General features: G+C 41.0%; 1 protein-coding gene and 1 pseudogene across 2 annotated transcripts; both read left to right on the top strand.

The window, feature by feature from the left end:
* The first annotated feature begins 1,497 nt into the window (after positions 1-1,497).
* LOC135546451 (serine/arginine-rich splicing factor 1B-like) lies at positions 1,498-10,949 on the top strand (annotated as a pseudogene).
* Positions 10,743-16,647, top strand: LOC135546452 (dynein light chain 2, cytoplasmic). Of its 2 annotated transcripts, XM_064974877.1 has the most exons (4): positions 10,743-10,831; positions 14,082-14,130; positions 15,027-15,163; positions 15,348-16,647. In XM_064974877.1, exons 3-4 carry the CDS (start codon positions 15,032-15,034, stop codon positions 15,483-15,485), a joined length of 270 nt encoding a protein of 89 aa, XP_064830949.1. In that variant the 5' UTR covers positions 10,743-10,831; positions 14,082-14,130; positions 15,027-15,031; the 3' UTR covers positions 15,486-16,647. The 2 variants fall into 2 exon arrangements, with proteins under 2 accessions (XP_064830949.1, XP_064830948.1); XM_064974876.1 differs by lacking the exon at positions 10,743-10,831 and having other exon boundaries at positions 13,357-14,130.
* Positions 16,648-18,231: the final 1,584 nt, after the last annotated feature.

Raw genomic sequence — 18,231 nt, 5'->3', positions numbered from 1 at the left:
CACATAAACTTGTAGGCTATTTGTAGCTTGTCGTCTGATTTACTTTCATATACGTTGTTCCATGGCACCATCTACTGGCCCAAAGATTGTAGTTGATGATCAAATCAAGTTGTATTTGTCACGTGTGACAAATACAACAGGTAAGGGAAGGGGGATATCTAGTCAGTTGTTCAACTGAAATGTGTCTTCTGCATTTAACCCAAGCCCTCTGAATTAGAGAAGTGCTGGGGGCTCTTAATCAGCATCCACGTTTTCGGTGTAGCCCTTACTGTGAAATGCTTACTTACAAGACCTTGACCAATAATGCAATTTTAAGAAAAATAAGAGTTAAGAAAAATGTTACTAAATAAACTAAAGTAAAAAAATAAAAGAGAAACAATAAAATAGCAATAATGAGGCTATACACAGGGGTTACCGGTACCAAGTCAATGTGTGGAGGTACAGGTTTGTCGATGTAATTAAGGTAATATGTACATGTACAGTAGGTAAAGTGACTATGTATAGATAATAAACAGTGAATAGCAGCGGTGTAAAAAAGGGAGGTGGGTCAAAGCAAATAGTCCGAGTAGCCATTTGATTAGCTGTTCAGCAGTCTTATAGCTTGGGGGTAGAAGCTGTTAAAGAAGCTTTTTGGACCTAGACTTGGCACTCCAGTACCGCTTGCCGTGTGGCATGGCTCGGGTGGCTGGAGTCTTTGGGAATTTTTAGGGCCTTCCACTGACAGGTATAGATGTCCTGGATGCCAGGAATTTTGGCCCAAGTGATGTACTGGCCTGTAGCCCCTTGCAGTCGGAATGCAAGCAGTTGCCATACCAGGAGGTGATGCAACCAGTCAAGATGCTCTCGATGGTGCAGCTGTAGAACTTTTTGAGGATCAGAGGACCCATGCCAAAACTTTTCAGTCTCCTTAGGGGAATTTGGCGTTGTCGTGCCCTCTTCACGACTGTCTTGGTATGTTTGGACCATGATAATAGGTGATGTGGACACCAAGGACCTTGAAGCTCTCAATCTGCTCCACTACAGCCCCCATCAATGACAATGGGAGCATGCTTGGCCCTCCTTTTCCTGTAGTCCCAGATCATGTCCTTTGTCTTGATCACGTTGAGGGAGAGGTTGTTGATATAGTACATTAGGCTCCAAGGTCCTAATTCATAATCAATGTAGTGTCTGTATACTTTAGATGCACACTCACTTGTGAAGTCACTATTATTGGTGTAGGCCGTCTACCTATAATAATAGGTTGCTGGACACTACTCATTAGGCCAAATTATAAATAATGATGATTTAAAATTGCAAGATGAAAATGTCCAAACAATCATAATCTAAGAATCTGCTCACCTGAAATTATTCGCGTAATCATACCATTATCACACACCTGCGTTAATTTATTTGACATGTATTCTATAAGGGAGGCATACTGACAATCTCTTACAGATTGTATTACCATGGACTATTTTATTTGGCGGACGTAGCCATTTCTAGTTCTCTACTGAGAACATTTCTAGTGTTGATGAATGCCCTCGCGGAGAAGCGCGATTCTGAACGGGGAGAAGTGTAGCTATCTAGTACACAACTTTAAGCGCGAGTGATACCTTATTTCGTGTTTTCAGCAGTGTTTGTGTATTATACTCAAATTAATTTCTAATCGGCGGTGATATACTTGAATACCGTCTTGCGAAATCGCTTTTTATTTCAACCTACCGCTAAAATAAACGAGCTAACGTTAGCTTGCTAGCTAACATGTCGGGAGGCGTCGTGCGAGGCCCCGCAGGAAATAACGATTGTCGAATTTATGTCGGAAATCTACCTCCTGATATTCGCACTAAAGATGTCGAGGACGTGTTCTACAAATACGGAGCTATTCGAGACATCGATTTGAAAAATCGGAGAGGGGGACCTCCCTTTGCCTTCATCGAATTTGAAGATCCCAGGTAGCTAACGTTAAAGGCTAGCTTGTTAGCAACTCGTGCACTGCTTTAACGTTATCTGCTCATGCGACAACGTGAATCTTCTCTGCACATGTTTCTACCGTAACTATCTATTTTCGTTTTAGGAATGTACAGTAACATCAATTGGCCTGATAGCTAGTTGCTTCCGTTTCGGCATTTACATGTTGTGAAGGTGTCTTTGTTTGTGGCTAGCCGACCAAACTCCAAGATTTATCGCCGTAAATCGTGGAGTTAAGTTGGGTCGTTTAACTACTGGTAACATAATATGCTAATGAGGCACACCGCAGAGTGCTGTGTGGATGATTGTTTAGCAATACTTTTCTATTATCACTTTTTCAGGGACGCAGACGATGCAGTGTACGGACGAGACGGCTATGACTACGACGGTTATCGGCTGCGAGTTGAATTCCCTCGGAGCGGAAGGGGTGGGGGGAGAGGCGGCTTTGGTGGTGGTGGTGGTGGTGGTGGGGGGTTGGTGGCGCTCCTAGAGGCAGATACGGGCCGCCATCCAGACGCTCCGAGTATAGGGTCATTGTCTCAGGTGAGTCATGTAACTAGGGTGTTAAGGGTAAAACTGAAACTGCTTTTGGTATTATACTTTGTACTCAATTTTATAGACATGCTTCTCAGGAACACTATGAGGTTAGGGATTTACAATTGCTGAGATCTCATTTACAAGTGATCGAAAAAGGTTGTGGACTGGTCATTGTTAATCCCAAATCAATAATGGCCTCAATTCCATCTGTATGTAGTCTATATTTCAACAGGTTTTGCCCAATATCTCAAGGTAGGGTGGCCAAATGCAATGTCATTTTCAGTAGCGAGTGTCGCAGCGGTCTAAGGCACTGCACCTCATTGCTTGAGGCGTCACCACAGACACCATGGTTCGAATCCAGGCAGTATCACAACAGGCCGTGATTGTGCGCCGCCCTATAGGACTCCCAATTGGCCCAGCGTCGTCGGATTTGGCCAGTGTAGGCCGTCATTGTAAATAAGAATTTAACTTGCCAAGTTAAATAAGGGTTAAATCAATAAATCAGAGTTGATTCAAATACAAGTAAAATGTATGAAATTAAACTGATGTTATGCAAATGAGTCAGTACACAATTACAGTAATTTATGACCAAAAGTTAAGGTAAGGTGGTCATATTAACAAATCTTTGTGCAAAAGTACGTTTGCACCAATTTCATATATTAGAATCAACTTTTTATACGACTTTATGCAAAATAGGTACTTATTACGCAAATTACTATATGGAATTAAATTCAATTTAAAAAAAACAGGATGGTAGGCCCATTAATTTAAAATAAGGTGGACATATTGTTAACCTACAGTACCAGTCAAAAGTTTGGACACCTATTTATTCAAGGGGTTTCCTTTATTTAGACTATTTTCTACATTGTAGAATAATAGTGAAGACATAAACTATTAAATAACACACGGAATTATGTAGTAACCAAAAAAGTGTTAAACAAATCAAAATATATTTTATATTCTATAAAGTAGCCACCTTCTGCCTTGATGACAACTTTGCACACAATTGGTATTCTCTTAACTAGCTTCATGAGATGGTCACCTGGATTGGATTTCAATTAACAGGTGTGCCTTGTTTAATGTTAAGTTGTGGAATTTCTTTCCTCAATGTGTTTGAGCCAATCAGTTGTGCTGTGACAAGGTAGGGTTGGTATTAGAGGTCAACCGATTATGATTTTTCAACGCCGATACCGATTTTATTGGATGGCCAAAAAAAAAAGCCAATACCGATTAATCGGGCAATTTTGGGATATATTTGAAATAACGACAATTACAACCACACTGAGTGAACACTTTTATTTTAACTTAATATAATACATCGATTTTATTTATTTAGGCTCAAATAAATAATGAAACGTGTTCAATTTGGTTTAAATAATGCAAAAACAGTGTTGGAGAATGTGCCATGTAAAAAAGCTAACGTTTAAGTTCCTTGCTCAGAACATATGAAAGCTGGTTTTTCAATATTCCCAGTAAAGAAATGTTAGGTTGCAGTTATTATAGGTACTATGATGCGTCAACGTTCTCTTTCTACCATTTGTATATCATAGACCTTTGACTATTGGATGTTCTAATAGGCACTTTAGTATTGCCAGCCGAATCTCAGGAGTTGATAGGCTTGAAGTCATAAACGGCGCTGTAATCAAGCATTGCTAAGAGCTGCTGGCAAACACAGTCAAGTTTGAATGAATGCTTACGAGCCTGCTGCTGCCTACCACCGCTCAGACTGCTCTATCAAATATCAAATCATAGACTTAATTATAATATAACAAACACAAATACGAGCCAATGGTCATTGATATGGAAACTATCATTTCGAAAACTGTTTATTCTTTCAGTGAAATATGGAACCGTTCTGTATTTTATCAAACGGGTGGCAACCCTAAGTCTAAATATTGCTGTTACATTGCACAACCTTCAATGTTATGTCATAATTCTGGCAAATTAGTTTGCAACGAGCCAGGCGGCCCAAACTGTTGCATATACCCTGACTTCGTTTGGCGAAGTAAGCTGTGATTTGGTGATAAATTAACAGGCACTATATTGATTATATGCAACGCAGGACAAGCTAGTTAACCTAGTGATATCATCAACCATGTGTAGTTAACTAGTGATTATGTGAAGATTGATTGTTTTTTATAAGATAGGTTTAATGCTAGCTAGCAACTACCTTGGCACCTTGCTTCACTCACGTAACAAGTGATCAGCCTGCCAAGCAGTTTCCTCGTGGAATGCAATGTAATCGGCGTCCACAAATGCAGATTACCGATTTGTTATAAACTTGAAATTGGCCATAATTAAATCGGTTAGGCCGATTTAATTTTTAGACCTCTAGTTGTTATACAGAAGATAGCTCTATTTGGTAAAAGACCAAGTCCATATTGTGGCAAGATAGGCTCAAATAAGCAAAGAGATACGACAGTCCATCATTATTGAAGACATGAAGGTCAGTCAATACCGAAAAGCTTAAAGTGCAGTCGCAAAAAAACATCAAGCGCTATGATGAAACTGGCTCATGAGGACCGCCACAGGATAGGAAGACTCAAAGTTACCTCTGCTGCAGAGGATAAGTTCATTAGTTATCAGCTTCGGAAATCTGAAATTAACTGCACCTCAGATTGCATTCGACATAAATGCTTCAGAGTTCAAGTAACGCACGTCTCAACTGTTCAGAGGAGACTGCGCAAATCAGGCCTTCATTGTCGAATTGCTGCAAAGAAACCACTGCTAAATGACACCGATAAGACTTGCTTGTACCAAGAAAAACATGCAATGGTCTTTAGAGAGATCTGTCCAAATGTGATATATTTGGTTCCAACCACCTTGTCTGTGAGGCGCAGAGTAGGTGAACAGATGATCTCTGCATGTGTGGTTCCCACCGTGAAGCATGGAGGAGGAGGTGTGATGGTGTTTTGCCGATGACAATGTCTGTGATTTATTTAGAATTCAAGGCACACTTTACCAGCGTGGCTACCACAGCATTCTGCAGCGATACGCCATCCCATCTAGTTTGCAGTTAGTCCCAGTATCATTTGTTTTTCAACTGGACAATGACCCAAAACACACCTCCGGGCTGTGTAAGGGCTATTTCACCAAGAAGGAAAGTAATGGAGTGCAGCATCAGGTGACCTGGCCTCCACAATCACCCAACCTTAACCCAATTGGACAGCAGAGTGAAGGAAAAGTAGCCAACAAGTACTCGGCATATGTGGGAACTCCTTCGAGACTGTTGGAAAAGCATTCCAGGTGAAGCTGGTTGAGAGTGTGTAGAGCTGTCATCGAGGCAAAGGGCTTGTATGCCTGTTGTCTGGTGAGGACCTGCCTTACATCACCGGCAACAACGTTGCTTATGGACACACACCCATCGTTGCTGTATCACACAGGACTGGCAAAGAGTGCTCTTCACTGACGAGCCACGCTTTTGTCTCATCGGGGGTGAGGGTCGGATTTGCATTTATTGTCAAAGGAATGAGCGTTACACCAAGCCCTGTTCTCTGTAGCGGGATGGTGGTGGAGGGTCCGTCATGGTCTGGGGTGGTGTGTCACGGCATCATCGGACTGAGCTTGTTTTCATTGCATTCAATCTCAACACTGTGCGTTACAGGGAAGACATCCTCCTCACTCATGTGGTGCCCTTCTGCTAGGCTCATCCTGACATGACCCTCCTGCACGACAATGCCACCAGCCATACTGCTTGTTCTGTGTGCGATTTCCTGCAAGACAGGAATGTCAGTTTTCTGCCATGGCCAGCCAAGAGCCCAGATCTCAATCCCTTGAGCATGCCCGGGACCTGTTGGATCAGAGGGCTAGGGCCATTTCTGTTAGTCACATGTCTGTGGAACTTGTTCAGTTTGTCTCAGTTGTTGAATCTTATGTTCAAACAAATATTTACACATGTAAAGTTTGCTGAAAATAAATGCAGTTGACGCAGAGGACGTTTCCTTTTTTGCTGAGTTTAGTAAAAAAAAGAAACCCTTGAATGAGTAGGTGTATCCATACTTTTGACTGCTTCTGTATGTTACGAATTGCAATTCGTGAGTGTTGAGACTTTGCAAAATGTACAATGTTAAGAATTTGCTGAATGTATGATATCTTAAGAATTCCAATTTGTTGTTGCTAACATTGATTAGGTGACTAACGTTAGCTAGCTCAAGGGGTTAAGGTAAGGGTTAGCTAACATGCTAAGTGTACTGAAGAAATATATAAATGCAACTTCTATGATTTTACTAAGGTACAGTTCATATCAGGAAATAAGTCAATTTTAATAAATAAATTAGGCCCTAATCTATTGATTTCACATTATTGGGCAAAGACACAGCCATGGCTTGGCCTGGGAGGCCCACCCACTCCAAATGAGTTTTTCCCCTACAAAGGGCTTTATTACAGACACACGTACTCTTCAGCTTCATCAGAGGTCCTGGTAGCTGATCTCAGATGCTCCCGTGCGTGAAGAAGCCGGATGTGGAGGTCCTGGGCTCGCTTGTTTCCAGGTGGTCTGCCATGGTTAGTTCGGTTGAACGTACTGCCAAATTCTCTAAAACGATGTTGGGGGTGGCTTATGGTATAGAAATGAACATTAAATTATCTGGCAACAGCTCTGGTGGACATTCCTGCATTCAGCATGCCAATTGCACACTTCCTCAACATGAGACATCTGTGGCGTTGTGTGACAACTACATTTTAGTGGCCTTTTATTGTCCCATGGTACAAGGTGCACCTGTGTAATGGCCATGCTGTTGAATCAGCTTCTTGATATGCCACACCTGTCAGGTGGATGGATTATCTTGGCAAAGGAGAAATGCTCATTAACAGGGATGTAAACAAATTTGTGCACAATTTGAGAGAAATTAGCTTTTTGTTCATATGGAACATTTCTGGGATCTTTTATTTCAGGTCATGAAACATGGGACCAACACTGCATGTTGTGTTTTATTTTTGTTCAGTATAGTTACAAAGTAACTAGTTGCTAAAGTTGTCCTTGATGAGATTCGAAAATGCAACCTTTGGGTTGCTAGGCGTTATACGTCGCCCATCCACCCCAACCAACCACCCTCCTTTCTGTTATGCCTTAAGAACCAAATGTAACATATCATACTAATTTGAGTGTCCTGGATTTACATTCACTATGTTCAGTCTAGTCTGAGACCATTGTGGAATGACTGAAGAGGAAGGAAAAACGTTGAACCTTAAATTGCAGTCCCAGGACGTCTGACTGTAAAACACCCTCAGGACATTCCCATACCTGTTGGCAATACAATGTCACATCAATCTTACTCTGGTAGTGAGGAATACCCATCGCAAAGAGCAAATATGAACACTCAGATTGAGTTCCATTGTTTTTTATGCTGTCCCACAGAATTGATCGTTCTAAGCACAGCACTTACTTTACATTTGGGCTCATATCACGTAAATATCCAAACTTCCACATGGTTAACAACTTCCACATTCATGTTTTCAAATTATTTCTATATTTTGATGACTAAATTATTGAAATGAGTGACAATGTATTTGATTTATTGCAGTTTTGTGGAATTCTCGCCTAGTGTCCATTGTTTGTTTTGTCACTTAACACCACCCTAGTGTAATGTGGGTTGGGTTTTATATACATCATTCGTTGCACTACCGCACTGTGCAATTGAAAATTTACCAGTCTAATGTTTCAATGACACTGTGCTGATGGTCTTCTCTATTTAACTAACAAATAGACTCCCTGTGTTACTGCCAGATTAACCTACTGTAATGTAGCAGGTGTAAAAGAACCACCTGAAACTAGGTCCCCTGCTGCACTGAACTGCCAGTTGAAAAACTGTTAAGGTTTAGGGAATGCTGTCGACATGGCCACTGCCATTTAAAAACTCACCATACCCAGCAAACCTCAGTCTGTTCAAGAATGTAGCAAGCATTGAACGTACTGAACGCACCTCAGGTCTTGACAAGAAGGAAAATAAACTGTCGGGAGCTTCTCTTCTGCACTGTTCAACCAATCCAGTAAATGTGGAGAAGTGGTCAAGATGGAGTGTCGCCTTAACTTCCAAAAGCAGAAGTCGTGTCACAGGTGGTCTTTCCATTTCCCCTGAAAACCAGAACATCCGGTTGTTGGGGACTCTGCAGAGGCTACTGTCTAATTGGCTAGTTCCTTTTTCACCAGACAGAAGCACTGGTCTTTTTTGGTCGGCTAAATAGTGATATCCATTCCTTCCACATTAGTTCATTGTTTCTGGTTGTGTAGAACCGGCCTGGTTTAGTTGGTCTGTGCACATTCTGAATTATATTGCTATGCCACAGATCTATTGAGCAAGTTTGTACCATTTCAGTAAAGTGTTGAAAGTAATCAGTGAGTAAAAAATCTAATTTATTTGCTTTTCTCTTCAAAGGGCTTCCCCAGAGTGGCAGCTGGCAGGACCTCAAGGATCACATGCGTGAGGCTGGGGATGTATGTTATGCTGACGTTTTCAGAGATGGAACTGGGGTTGTGGAGTTTGTGCGCAAAGAAGACATGACCTACGCTGTTCGAAAGCTGGATAACACCAAATTCCGATCACACGAGGTATGCTTTTAGGTTTTATTGGATTTGATTATAAGGATAGGATGATATTTTCGTTAAAGGTAAGTAAAGTGACTACCAACACCATTGAATCTTTCCCCTTAACCTCTCCCCATTTTCAGTGACTACTTGTGCAGCCTTTCAAGATCTTAAGGCTTGTTTTGATGCAATGGAAGGAACCGTTTGAGGTGGAAATGCTTTTTGTTTCAACGTCTAGTTCTTTTTGTGTGTCTACCAGGGAGAGACCGCATACGTTCGCGTGAAAGTAGATGGTCCCCGCAGCCCGAGTTATGGAAGATCCCGTTCCAGGAGCCGCAGTCGAAGCAGGAGCCGCAGCGCAGCCAGTCGCAGCCGCAGCAACTCTCGCGGTGGTGGTACCCGTGGTGGCAGAGGATCTCCTCGCTACTCTCCACGCCATAGCCGCTCTCGCTCCCGTTCCTAAACTCTGTTGCCATTTTGGTGGATCCCCTGTTAGCAGTTCCTCTTTCCACTTGTTTTTACCTCCTTTTGAGTTTTTCAGAAGTCAACTATAGATTTTAATTTTTGCATTCCATCTCCTGATGTCCTAGTGGAAGGTCTTGGTATGTAGGTGTATCCCCTCCTGTCACCTTTCCTCCCTAACCCTCCCTACTTTAGTCCTTTTGTTTTGATCTCCTTTCTCAATTCATTTTAATTGACCTGTTGTCTTTCCTCCAAAAATGTTGCAACATTTGAAACCCTATTGCTCTGAACTTCAAAAATGTTGATCTTAACAAGTTCAATGTTTTTGTAAGTGTTGGAAAATGTATGTACTTTTTCATGAGATGGCGGGAGTCTCATTGCTAAACTGTATTTTACCCTTGTGTCTTCCTTTAGACATCTGAAGATAAGGATTAAAGAGTGATTTGGAATAAAAGTTGTGGAGCACATTTCATTTGTTTGATCAGGATAGGACATCTTAGGAGGAGTCAGGTCGAGGCAATGGTATGCTTTAGTATTGATTATTTGCATCTGTTGATAAAGTCGTTGCTTCAGGATGCATGATTGTTTCTTGAATGTAGAACAATTTTCTATATCCTATATATATACCTGCCCTATCTATTGTTTGGCAACCTTTTTAGCACTGAAACAGTGTATGTCTTTGGTTTTGTGCCAGGACAAAGGTCCTTAATGTACCTTCTTTTTTTTTTACTTTAATGCTACATAAGAACCATTTATATAATATTATTTTTTATAGATGCTGTTTTAATATTAGACAGGGGCTCTGGGCTTGTTTCAGCTTAAACATTGAGAAATATTAGACATTTTCTAAAGTATGAATTTGATGGTTTGGGTGCTCACTGACATTTTCAAATTGATCTTTAGTAGTGACATGTCATGAGTGCACAAAATAAGAAGTGGGCTGGGCCCAAATCAGACATGATTCTAATGGTTTCCCTCTGATTTTTTTTCCTGGTATTTCAAGGTTTTGATTGGAGGAGTGGCTCAGTGGATCCCAATCCTTGGAGCCGGATCAGAGGAGCATTTAGGGAAGGGATAGGCAAGGATGGATGCTTGGAGCCGGATCAGAGGAGCGTTTAGGGAAGGGATAGGCAAGAATGGATGCTTGGAGCGGGATCCATTTTCCAGGAATCAAATCAATTGAACTAATTAAGGAATCCTAGATGCAACTTTTTGAATGGCCCAGTTTATTTCAATTTTTGAGCGGTAAATATGCGCAGAGTCAAAGGATATGGATAAGGATTATTTACGTTTTTGGAGTAAGAAAAGGAAACTGAGGACCAGGAAGTTGGATCAAAGAATGGAAGGAGACGTAGGAGTCTGGTAAATAAGGGATTAAAATTTGTGATGGTTGGGGATTATATTTAGTATAGTTAGTCTGTCTTTCTTAAATTTAATTTACTCTTTTAGTTTAGCATTTTCAATAAAATCCTGAAAAGACGTACCTGTTTTTTAGTTTGTTTTTCATTTGAAGTCATGTAAAATATGAACTTAATGGCCCTATGATGTAATAAGAGGCCAAATTGAAGAATATCCCAGTAGACCTACTCTAATGTATTACATTATACATCATGGGGCGGTGTCCCGGACACAGATTAATTTTAGTCCTGGACTAAATTTACAGTGAAAGAAAGTAAAAAAACGCAGCATGTGAAGTGTTGGTTTCATGAACATCCCAGAAATGTTACATATACACAAAAAGCCTATTTCTCCTAAATGTTGTGCACAAATTTATTTACATCCCTGTTAGCATTTCTCATTTGCCAAGATCATCCATCTGAAAGATGTGGCATATCAAGAAGCTGATTTAAACTGCATGATCACGCAGCTGCACTGTATGCTGGGGACAATAAAAGGCCACTTTAAAATGTGCGGTTTTGTCACAACACAATGCCACAGATGTCTCAAGTTTTGAAGGAGCGTGCAATTGGAATGCTGACTGCAGGAATGCCCACCAGAGCGGTTGCCAAAGAATGTAATGTTAATTTCTCTACCATAAGCTGCCTTCCGTGTTTTAGAGAATCTGTCAGTACATCGAAACTGCGTCGAGTGGGCGAGCAGTTTGCTCATGTCAACGTTGTGAACAGATTGCCCCATGTTGGCCGTGGGGTTATAGTGTGGGTAGGCATAAGCTACGGAAAATGAACACAATTGCATTTTATCAATGGCAATTTGAATGAACAGAGATGCCGTGACTAGATCCTGAAGCCCATTGTGCCGTTCATCCGCCGCCATCACCTCATGTTTCAGCATAATTATGCACTGCCCCATGTCGCAAGGATCTTTACACAATTCCTGGAAGTTAAATGTCCCAGTTCTCCCATGGCCTGCATACTCACCAGACATGTCACTCTGAGCATATTTGGCATGCTCTGGATTGAGGTATATGAGAGCGTGTTCCAGTGCCCACCAATATCCATCAACTTCGCACAGCCTCTGAAGAGGAGTGGGAGAACAGGCCACTATCAGCAGCCTGATCAATTCTAAGCAAAGGAAATGAGGCAAATGGTGGTCACACCAGATACGGACTTTTTGATCCACAGCCCTACCTTTTAAGGTATCTGTGACCAACAGATGCGTGTCTGTATTATCAGGCATGTGAAATACATAGATTAGGGCCTAATGAATTCATTTAAATTGACTGATTTCATTATGAACTCAGTAAAATCTTAGCAGTTGTTGCATGTGTTCACATTTTTGTTCAGTATATTTCAATGGAGATTCTGAATTGACCACACCTTTTAGACCAGGACTAGGCTTAATCAGGAAACTGACCTCGTGGGTTGTATGAAATAACTGAATATAAACTTGTCAATAAGTGATAAAACTACCTGTTTATGAGTTGTATGCATTAGTGAGGAAATGTAAAATATTCAGGAAAATGTCATTTCAAGCAGATGTGCTTACATACTGAACAAATATAAACACAACATGCAACAATTTCAAAGATTTTAATGCGTTACAGTTCATATAAGGAAATCAGTCAATAGAAATAGGCCCTAAACTATGGATTTCACATGACTGGGAGCACAGATATGCATCGGTTGGTCACAGATGCCTTTGAAAAGTATGGGCATGTATCAGAAAACCAGTCAGTCTCTGGGATCCTGAGTGGCGCAGCGGTCTAAGGCACTGCATCTCAGTACTTGAGGTGTCACCACAGACACCTTGGTTCGAATCCAGGCTGTATTGCAACCGGCTGTGATTGGGAGTCCCATAGGACGGCGCACAATTGACCCAGCGTTGTCCGGGTTAGGCCATTATAGGCCGTCATTGTAAATAAGAATATGTTCTTAACTGACTTGCCTAGTTAAATAAAAGGTTAATAAAAATAAAAAATAGAGTTGATCCGGCTGTTGATTGTGGAATGTTGTTCCACTCTTCAATGGCTGCGAAATTGCTTGATGTCTGGTGAGTATGCAGACCATGGAAGAAACAAGACATTTCCAACTTCCAGGAATTGTGTACAGATCCTTAAAACATGGGGTTGTGCATTGTCATGCTGAAACATGAGGTGATGGCAGTGGATGCATGGTATGACAATGGGTCTCAGGATATTGTCACTATCTCTGTGCATACAAATTGCCATCAATAAAATGTAATTGCGTTTGTTGTCCATAGCTTATGTCTGCCCATACCACAACTCCATGGGGCACTCTGTTCACAACGTTGGTGTCATCAAACCGCTCGTCCACACAACGCCGTACACATGGTCTGCGGTTATGAGGCTGGTTGGAAGTACTGCCAAATTCTCTAAAACAAATTAAATCATATTAATATTACATTCTCTTGCAGTCAGCATGCCAATTGCATGCTCCTTGAAAAACTTGAGATGTCTGTGGCATTGTGTTGTGACAAAACTGCACATTTTAGTGTGTCCTTTTATTGTCCCCATCACAAGGTGTACCTGTGTAATGATCATGCTGTTTAACAAACTTCTTGAAATGCCACACCTGTCAGATGGATGGATAATCTTGGCAAAGGAGAAATGCTCACTACTAGGGATGTAAACAAATGAGAGAAATAAGCTTTTTGTGAGTATTGAACATTTCTGGGATCTTTTTTATTTCAGCTCAATGTAAAATGGTACCAACACTTAACATGCTGCGTTTATATTTTTATTCAGTGTACATCTCACACAAGTCAATATAAAGTCCAGTAGAAACATGGATTGTATTTCTATGATAAGACAACAATGTAATAATATAGCCTAGATAATGTGATATCACGCATACATTAATTGATGCTGCTAACAATAAGATTACACATTGAGCATAAATACTCCGTACACCTGAGTTTGCCAGGGGGTCTTATCTACCTACCTCACAATGTAGTGTCAACGATGCATTGTGGGATGAAATAAGATGCTGGCAGAGAGGAGCTGGTAGAAAATGCTCGCAACACAAGAAGAGGTGGCAGCGCAGCCAATCGCAGTGTAAGTGGCGTAGGGCAGCGTGTTAGGGCGGGGGAGGTATTTTGCAGGGCAGTTTCCCACATTTGGTTTGAGTAAAGCTTATAAAATAATTTGTCGCAGCACGCTCTAGCAAGTAAACAAAGCTTTATATCCATCAAGGTGAGTTACCTGATCGCGAAGTGGAAAGTAGCTTCATCTCCTACACAAGGTGAGTGACAACGTTTATTTAGTAGCCTACACGCACTCACACTTGACTCGCATGGATGGTGGTGATTCAGTTTTTTAAAATTTTTTTATTGAATCTAAGTTTCTTATACAAGGTAGTGTACTTTTACTATTTTGATTTAAATCGTAAATATGAGTATGAACTAATGCGCAGTCGCTACCACCTGCAGGGTATTGGCACGAATCAGATCTCCCTCAGACCTGTTCAATCGTCCATAATCTAAAGGATTTGTGTAGAAATTTAACGGCTGACTAATGTACATTGACGTTTGCACTAGATTAGAACTGTGCATCATCCAGGGGACCAATTCCAAATTGTATTAATGTAATGTCGCCATGTGATTTTTGCCTTGTAATTTAATTCGACCTGTATCGAGTTTCTCCGTAGCCTATTCGTATTGTACCTAACCTACACAGGGTCGTTGTCACAAGGTAATCTTGTCGAAATACAAAGAAGCCCAGTACATTCGCATACATTGATAGAACCGAGTTTGCCACATTGTATCAGCACTTAATTGGCTTGTCCTTTGGTTTTCACAGTAAACAAGACTGTTAGTTAACCTGTGAAGATCAAAGGGCAAGCGATCTTAAAGAAATGTTTATTTTTTATTTTTAACTAGGCAAGTCAGTAAGAACGTTCTTATTTACAATAACGGTCTAGGAACGGTTAACTGCCTTGTCATTCTGCCACTGAACATCTTTACCTTGTCAGCTCGGACTCAATCCAGCAACCTTTCAGTTACTGGCCCAACGCTCTGACCATTAGGCTACCGGCCGCCCTGGAGTTGCCTGTGAATTCAGGCTTCATCACTTCACTAGACTTGTAATTTTGTAGCTATAGTGACAACGTTAGTTGTGACGTTTTGTTCTTGTTTGCAGGCATCATGACTGACAGGAAGGCAGTAATCAAGAATGCTGACATGTCAGAGGACATGCAGCAGGATGCAGTGGACTGTGCTACCCAGGCCATGGAGAAGTACAATATAGAGAAGGACATTGCGGCCTACATAAAGAAGGTGAGATGTGCATACTGTAGAATCAACCCAGTCAGGCCTGCTGCCTTTGGCCTGTGTATTCCAATTGTCTTCCATGGTGCAAGCTGTTTAAAATATGATATGGGCTGCATGAGGTCATTTTCTTCCTCATGTAGTCATGGATTACTTAAGCCCTGTTTTTGTTTTTTGTTATAAATCCCTATAGGAATTTGACAAGAAGTATAACCCAACATGGCATTGTATTGTTGGGAGGAACTTCGGCAGCTACGTCACTCATGAGACAAAGCATTTCATCTACTTCTATTTGGGGCAGGTGGCCATCCTCCTCTTCAAGTCTGGCTGAGTTCTGTGAGGCCTGGAGTGCCTCTCCTCCCAACCTGGACTGTAATGCACTGGTGGCTGATGTCACAACTTCCCACACACTTCAAATATTAAAATGAAAACATACCGTGATGATACACAACTGGCTGTGCGCAACTGCATGGACTAAGATGTACCATATTTAATGTGTATATGTTACAGTACAAATACTACTTTCACTAGTTGCCATAAAATGCAACTGGAAGAGATTTTTGTTAATGCTGTTCTACATTTTGTTATACTTAAGTTGTAAATGCTTTAACAGTGGCCTTTGATTGTATAATAAAGGAAAGCTAGAGAACGTAGTCGTGCATCTGCTTTACCCCAGAGAGCTGTTTTGTTTTGTGACTTCTGTGCTACTGTTTGAATGTGCTGAGTTGCTCCAGACCTTGAACTACTACAGCAGTTTGTAATGCCTGTATATTGCCAAAGGTACAAGTGAGACTAGCACAATCTATTTGGACACATCTTCCCAGATTTGCAATTGCTATTATCGATCCCATTTCCCAGTCATATCTCATTTGGCATAGTGAGGGTGTTGGCAATGTCCTGTTGCGTTCTTATGTTAACATGCAGATGTTTTTAGAATGTTGGCTTGGAGGTTCCATTTGCAGAGGGACACCATCCATACTTGAACCTATTCTGGCTGTGCAACAAAGGACTCAATGTTGGCATTCAGGTCCTTTTGTAGACTTACATATCTTAGTGACTTAACTGTCTGCTTTGTTGGTAGTTTCAAGTCTGTCTATGGTTTGATGCACATTTCTATATGATTTGCACAGGCATACCTCTTCTCTGCATGGGTGTACAACTGCACTTCACTGAAAGAATAATTGGGTTTTTGGCAATGAGGCCCTTTATCTACTTCCTCAGCCGACTGTGTGGAATCCTTTGAACAAGTATGAAGGAAGTTGGAGATCGTTTGGCAAGCAAATGCTAATTAGTGTTGGTGCAATCAATGGAAGTTGCTAGTAAATACCACATACTTCCAAACATTGCTTTAACGCATCTAAATTACATCCATGAGTTCTGACTCTAGGGAATTAAATGAAGGGCCTCTGCCAAAATCCCAAAGTATCCCTTTAAAGGGGTAAAGGTGCCCAGTAAAGTTTAACTTTAATTTAGTCAATAAAATGTTTAATCAAGTCACTGTTTTTGTCTTCTGTTCACTTTCAGCAGTGATTATTTAACCATGTCTTTGACGATACAGTAGAATGTGTAGCCATTGCTGCGAAACCATGGGGGGTTGAACCCACCACACATTCTTTGGGCTATCGGCCATTAGATTTCAGTAAGGTTGCTACACCCCAAAACAGGAACAATGCAGTGACTGGCAAATGAATTAACCACGGTGGCAGCATGTGCTTCTCTGGAGTACTGAAGTGTGAACACTGTTGAACCCCAATAACCTGAGTATAGTTTATTTCTGCAACTGAGCAGTAATATTGATAATGGGGCCTAATTATATTAATCTTAGTCATGCTTTTTCAAGAAATTGGCAGTTTGTTACCCTTCCTAGTTCAGAAGACACTAGTCCTGCATAGAGGTCAATTGCAGGCAAGGCTACAGAGGAGGAAGACCAAGTGAAGGACAAGTGACTAAATTATTTGTGGGGACAGACTGTGGCCAGTGGATGTGATCTCACCACAAATACTACTCTAGACCTTGCAGGGAAACGTGCACTGACAATCAATGTCCTTGTTTTTTAATGGATTACAGACATGCATGTGGTTACTATGAAAACAAGGTGCCTTTTGTTTCTCAGCATGGTAACTATTCGTGTCCAGCTGCGTATACTGTACACTGCACCTCAATGTGTGGTCCGTTACCTGACAGCCAGGTGAGGGAAGCATTCAGTAAGGATCTCTTCTTCCACTGCTAATCTATCCAAGGCTTGAATAACAAAAGAGCTAGACAATGGATGAGATACAGTACATTGAAGTGGGTTGCAACAGACTCAGTAGACTTCCCACCCCCCAGGTGCACGTTTAGTGTTTTGCCCGAGCACTACACAGCTGATTCAAATCAAGTTTTGGATATTTGAATCAGCTGTGTAGTGCTAGGGCAAAAACCAAAACACGTACCCAGGAGAGACCCCAGGACTGAGTTTGGGAAACTCTGCTCTAGATAGTTCTGTCATTCAGCAATGAACTGTTGGACAGTCACAGTCACTTTGTAATGTAGTGTGTGTAGATGTTTTCCTGATTATAGAAACTCATTCAGAGTAATACATTGTACATATTCAAGGAACAGTCCTGAAAAGCAGAGAGCCGATAAAGCTAGTTATTCATCAAATGTTTTAAGAACTGCCATATCATATTGCCATATGCAATATCTAACCTGTTGCCAAGTCACTTTATCCCTACCTATATGTACATATACTGTATATCTCTACCTCTTAACCCTCCACATCGACTTGCTACTGCTACCCCATGTACAGTATATAGCCAAGTTATCGTTACTCATTGTGTATTTAGTACTCGTGTACAATCTTTTTGGGATAATTTTTGTATTTTTCTCTACATTGTTGAGAAGGGCTCGTAAGTAAACATTTCACTATATGTCTACATCTGTTTACGAAGCATGTGACAAATACAATTTGATTTGATGCCACGTGATATGGGTAAGATATATGTGAAATGATTCTCAAACAGATTATATAGTTAAAGTTTGTTAAAGCTGTAAACATGCTAATGTCCTTGTTCCCAGGCTGCTTGTTATGTACTGCA

Source organism: Oncorhynchus masou, chromosome 9, assembly GCF_036934945.1.
Source record: "Oncorhynchus masou masou isolate Uvic2021 chromosome 9, UVic_Omas_1.1, whole genome shotgun sequence".
Lineage (NCBI taxonomy): Eukaryota > Metazoa > Chordata > Actinopteri > Salmoniformes > Salmonidae > Oncorhynchus > Oncorhynchus masou.
This window is presented reverse-complemented; position numbering and strand designations above follow the sequence as displayed.

Excerpts from the sequence above, each read along its gene's own strand:
- LOC135546452 (XM_064974877.1), top strand. The coding sequence starts at position 15,032 with ATGACTGACAGGAAGGCAGTAATCAAGAATGCTGACATGTCAGAGGAC. Across the intron at positions 15,164-15,347 it reads TTGCGGCCTACATAAAGAAG|GAATTTGACAAGAAGTATAA; the intron begins GTGAGATGTGCA and ends AAATCCCTATAG.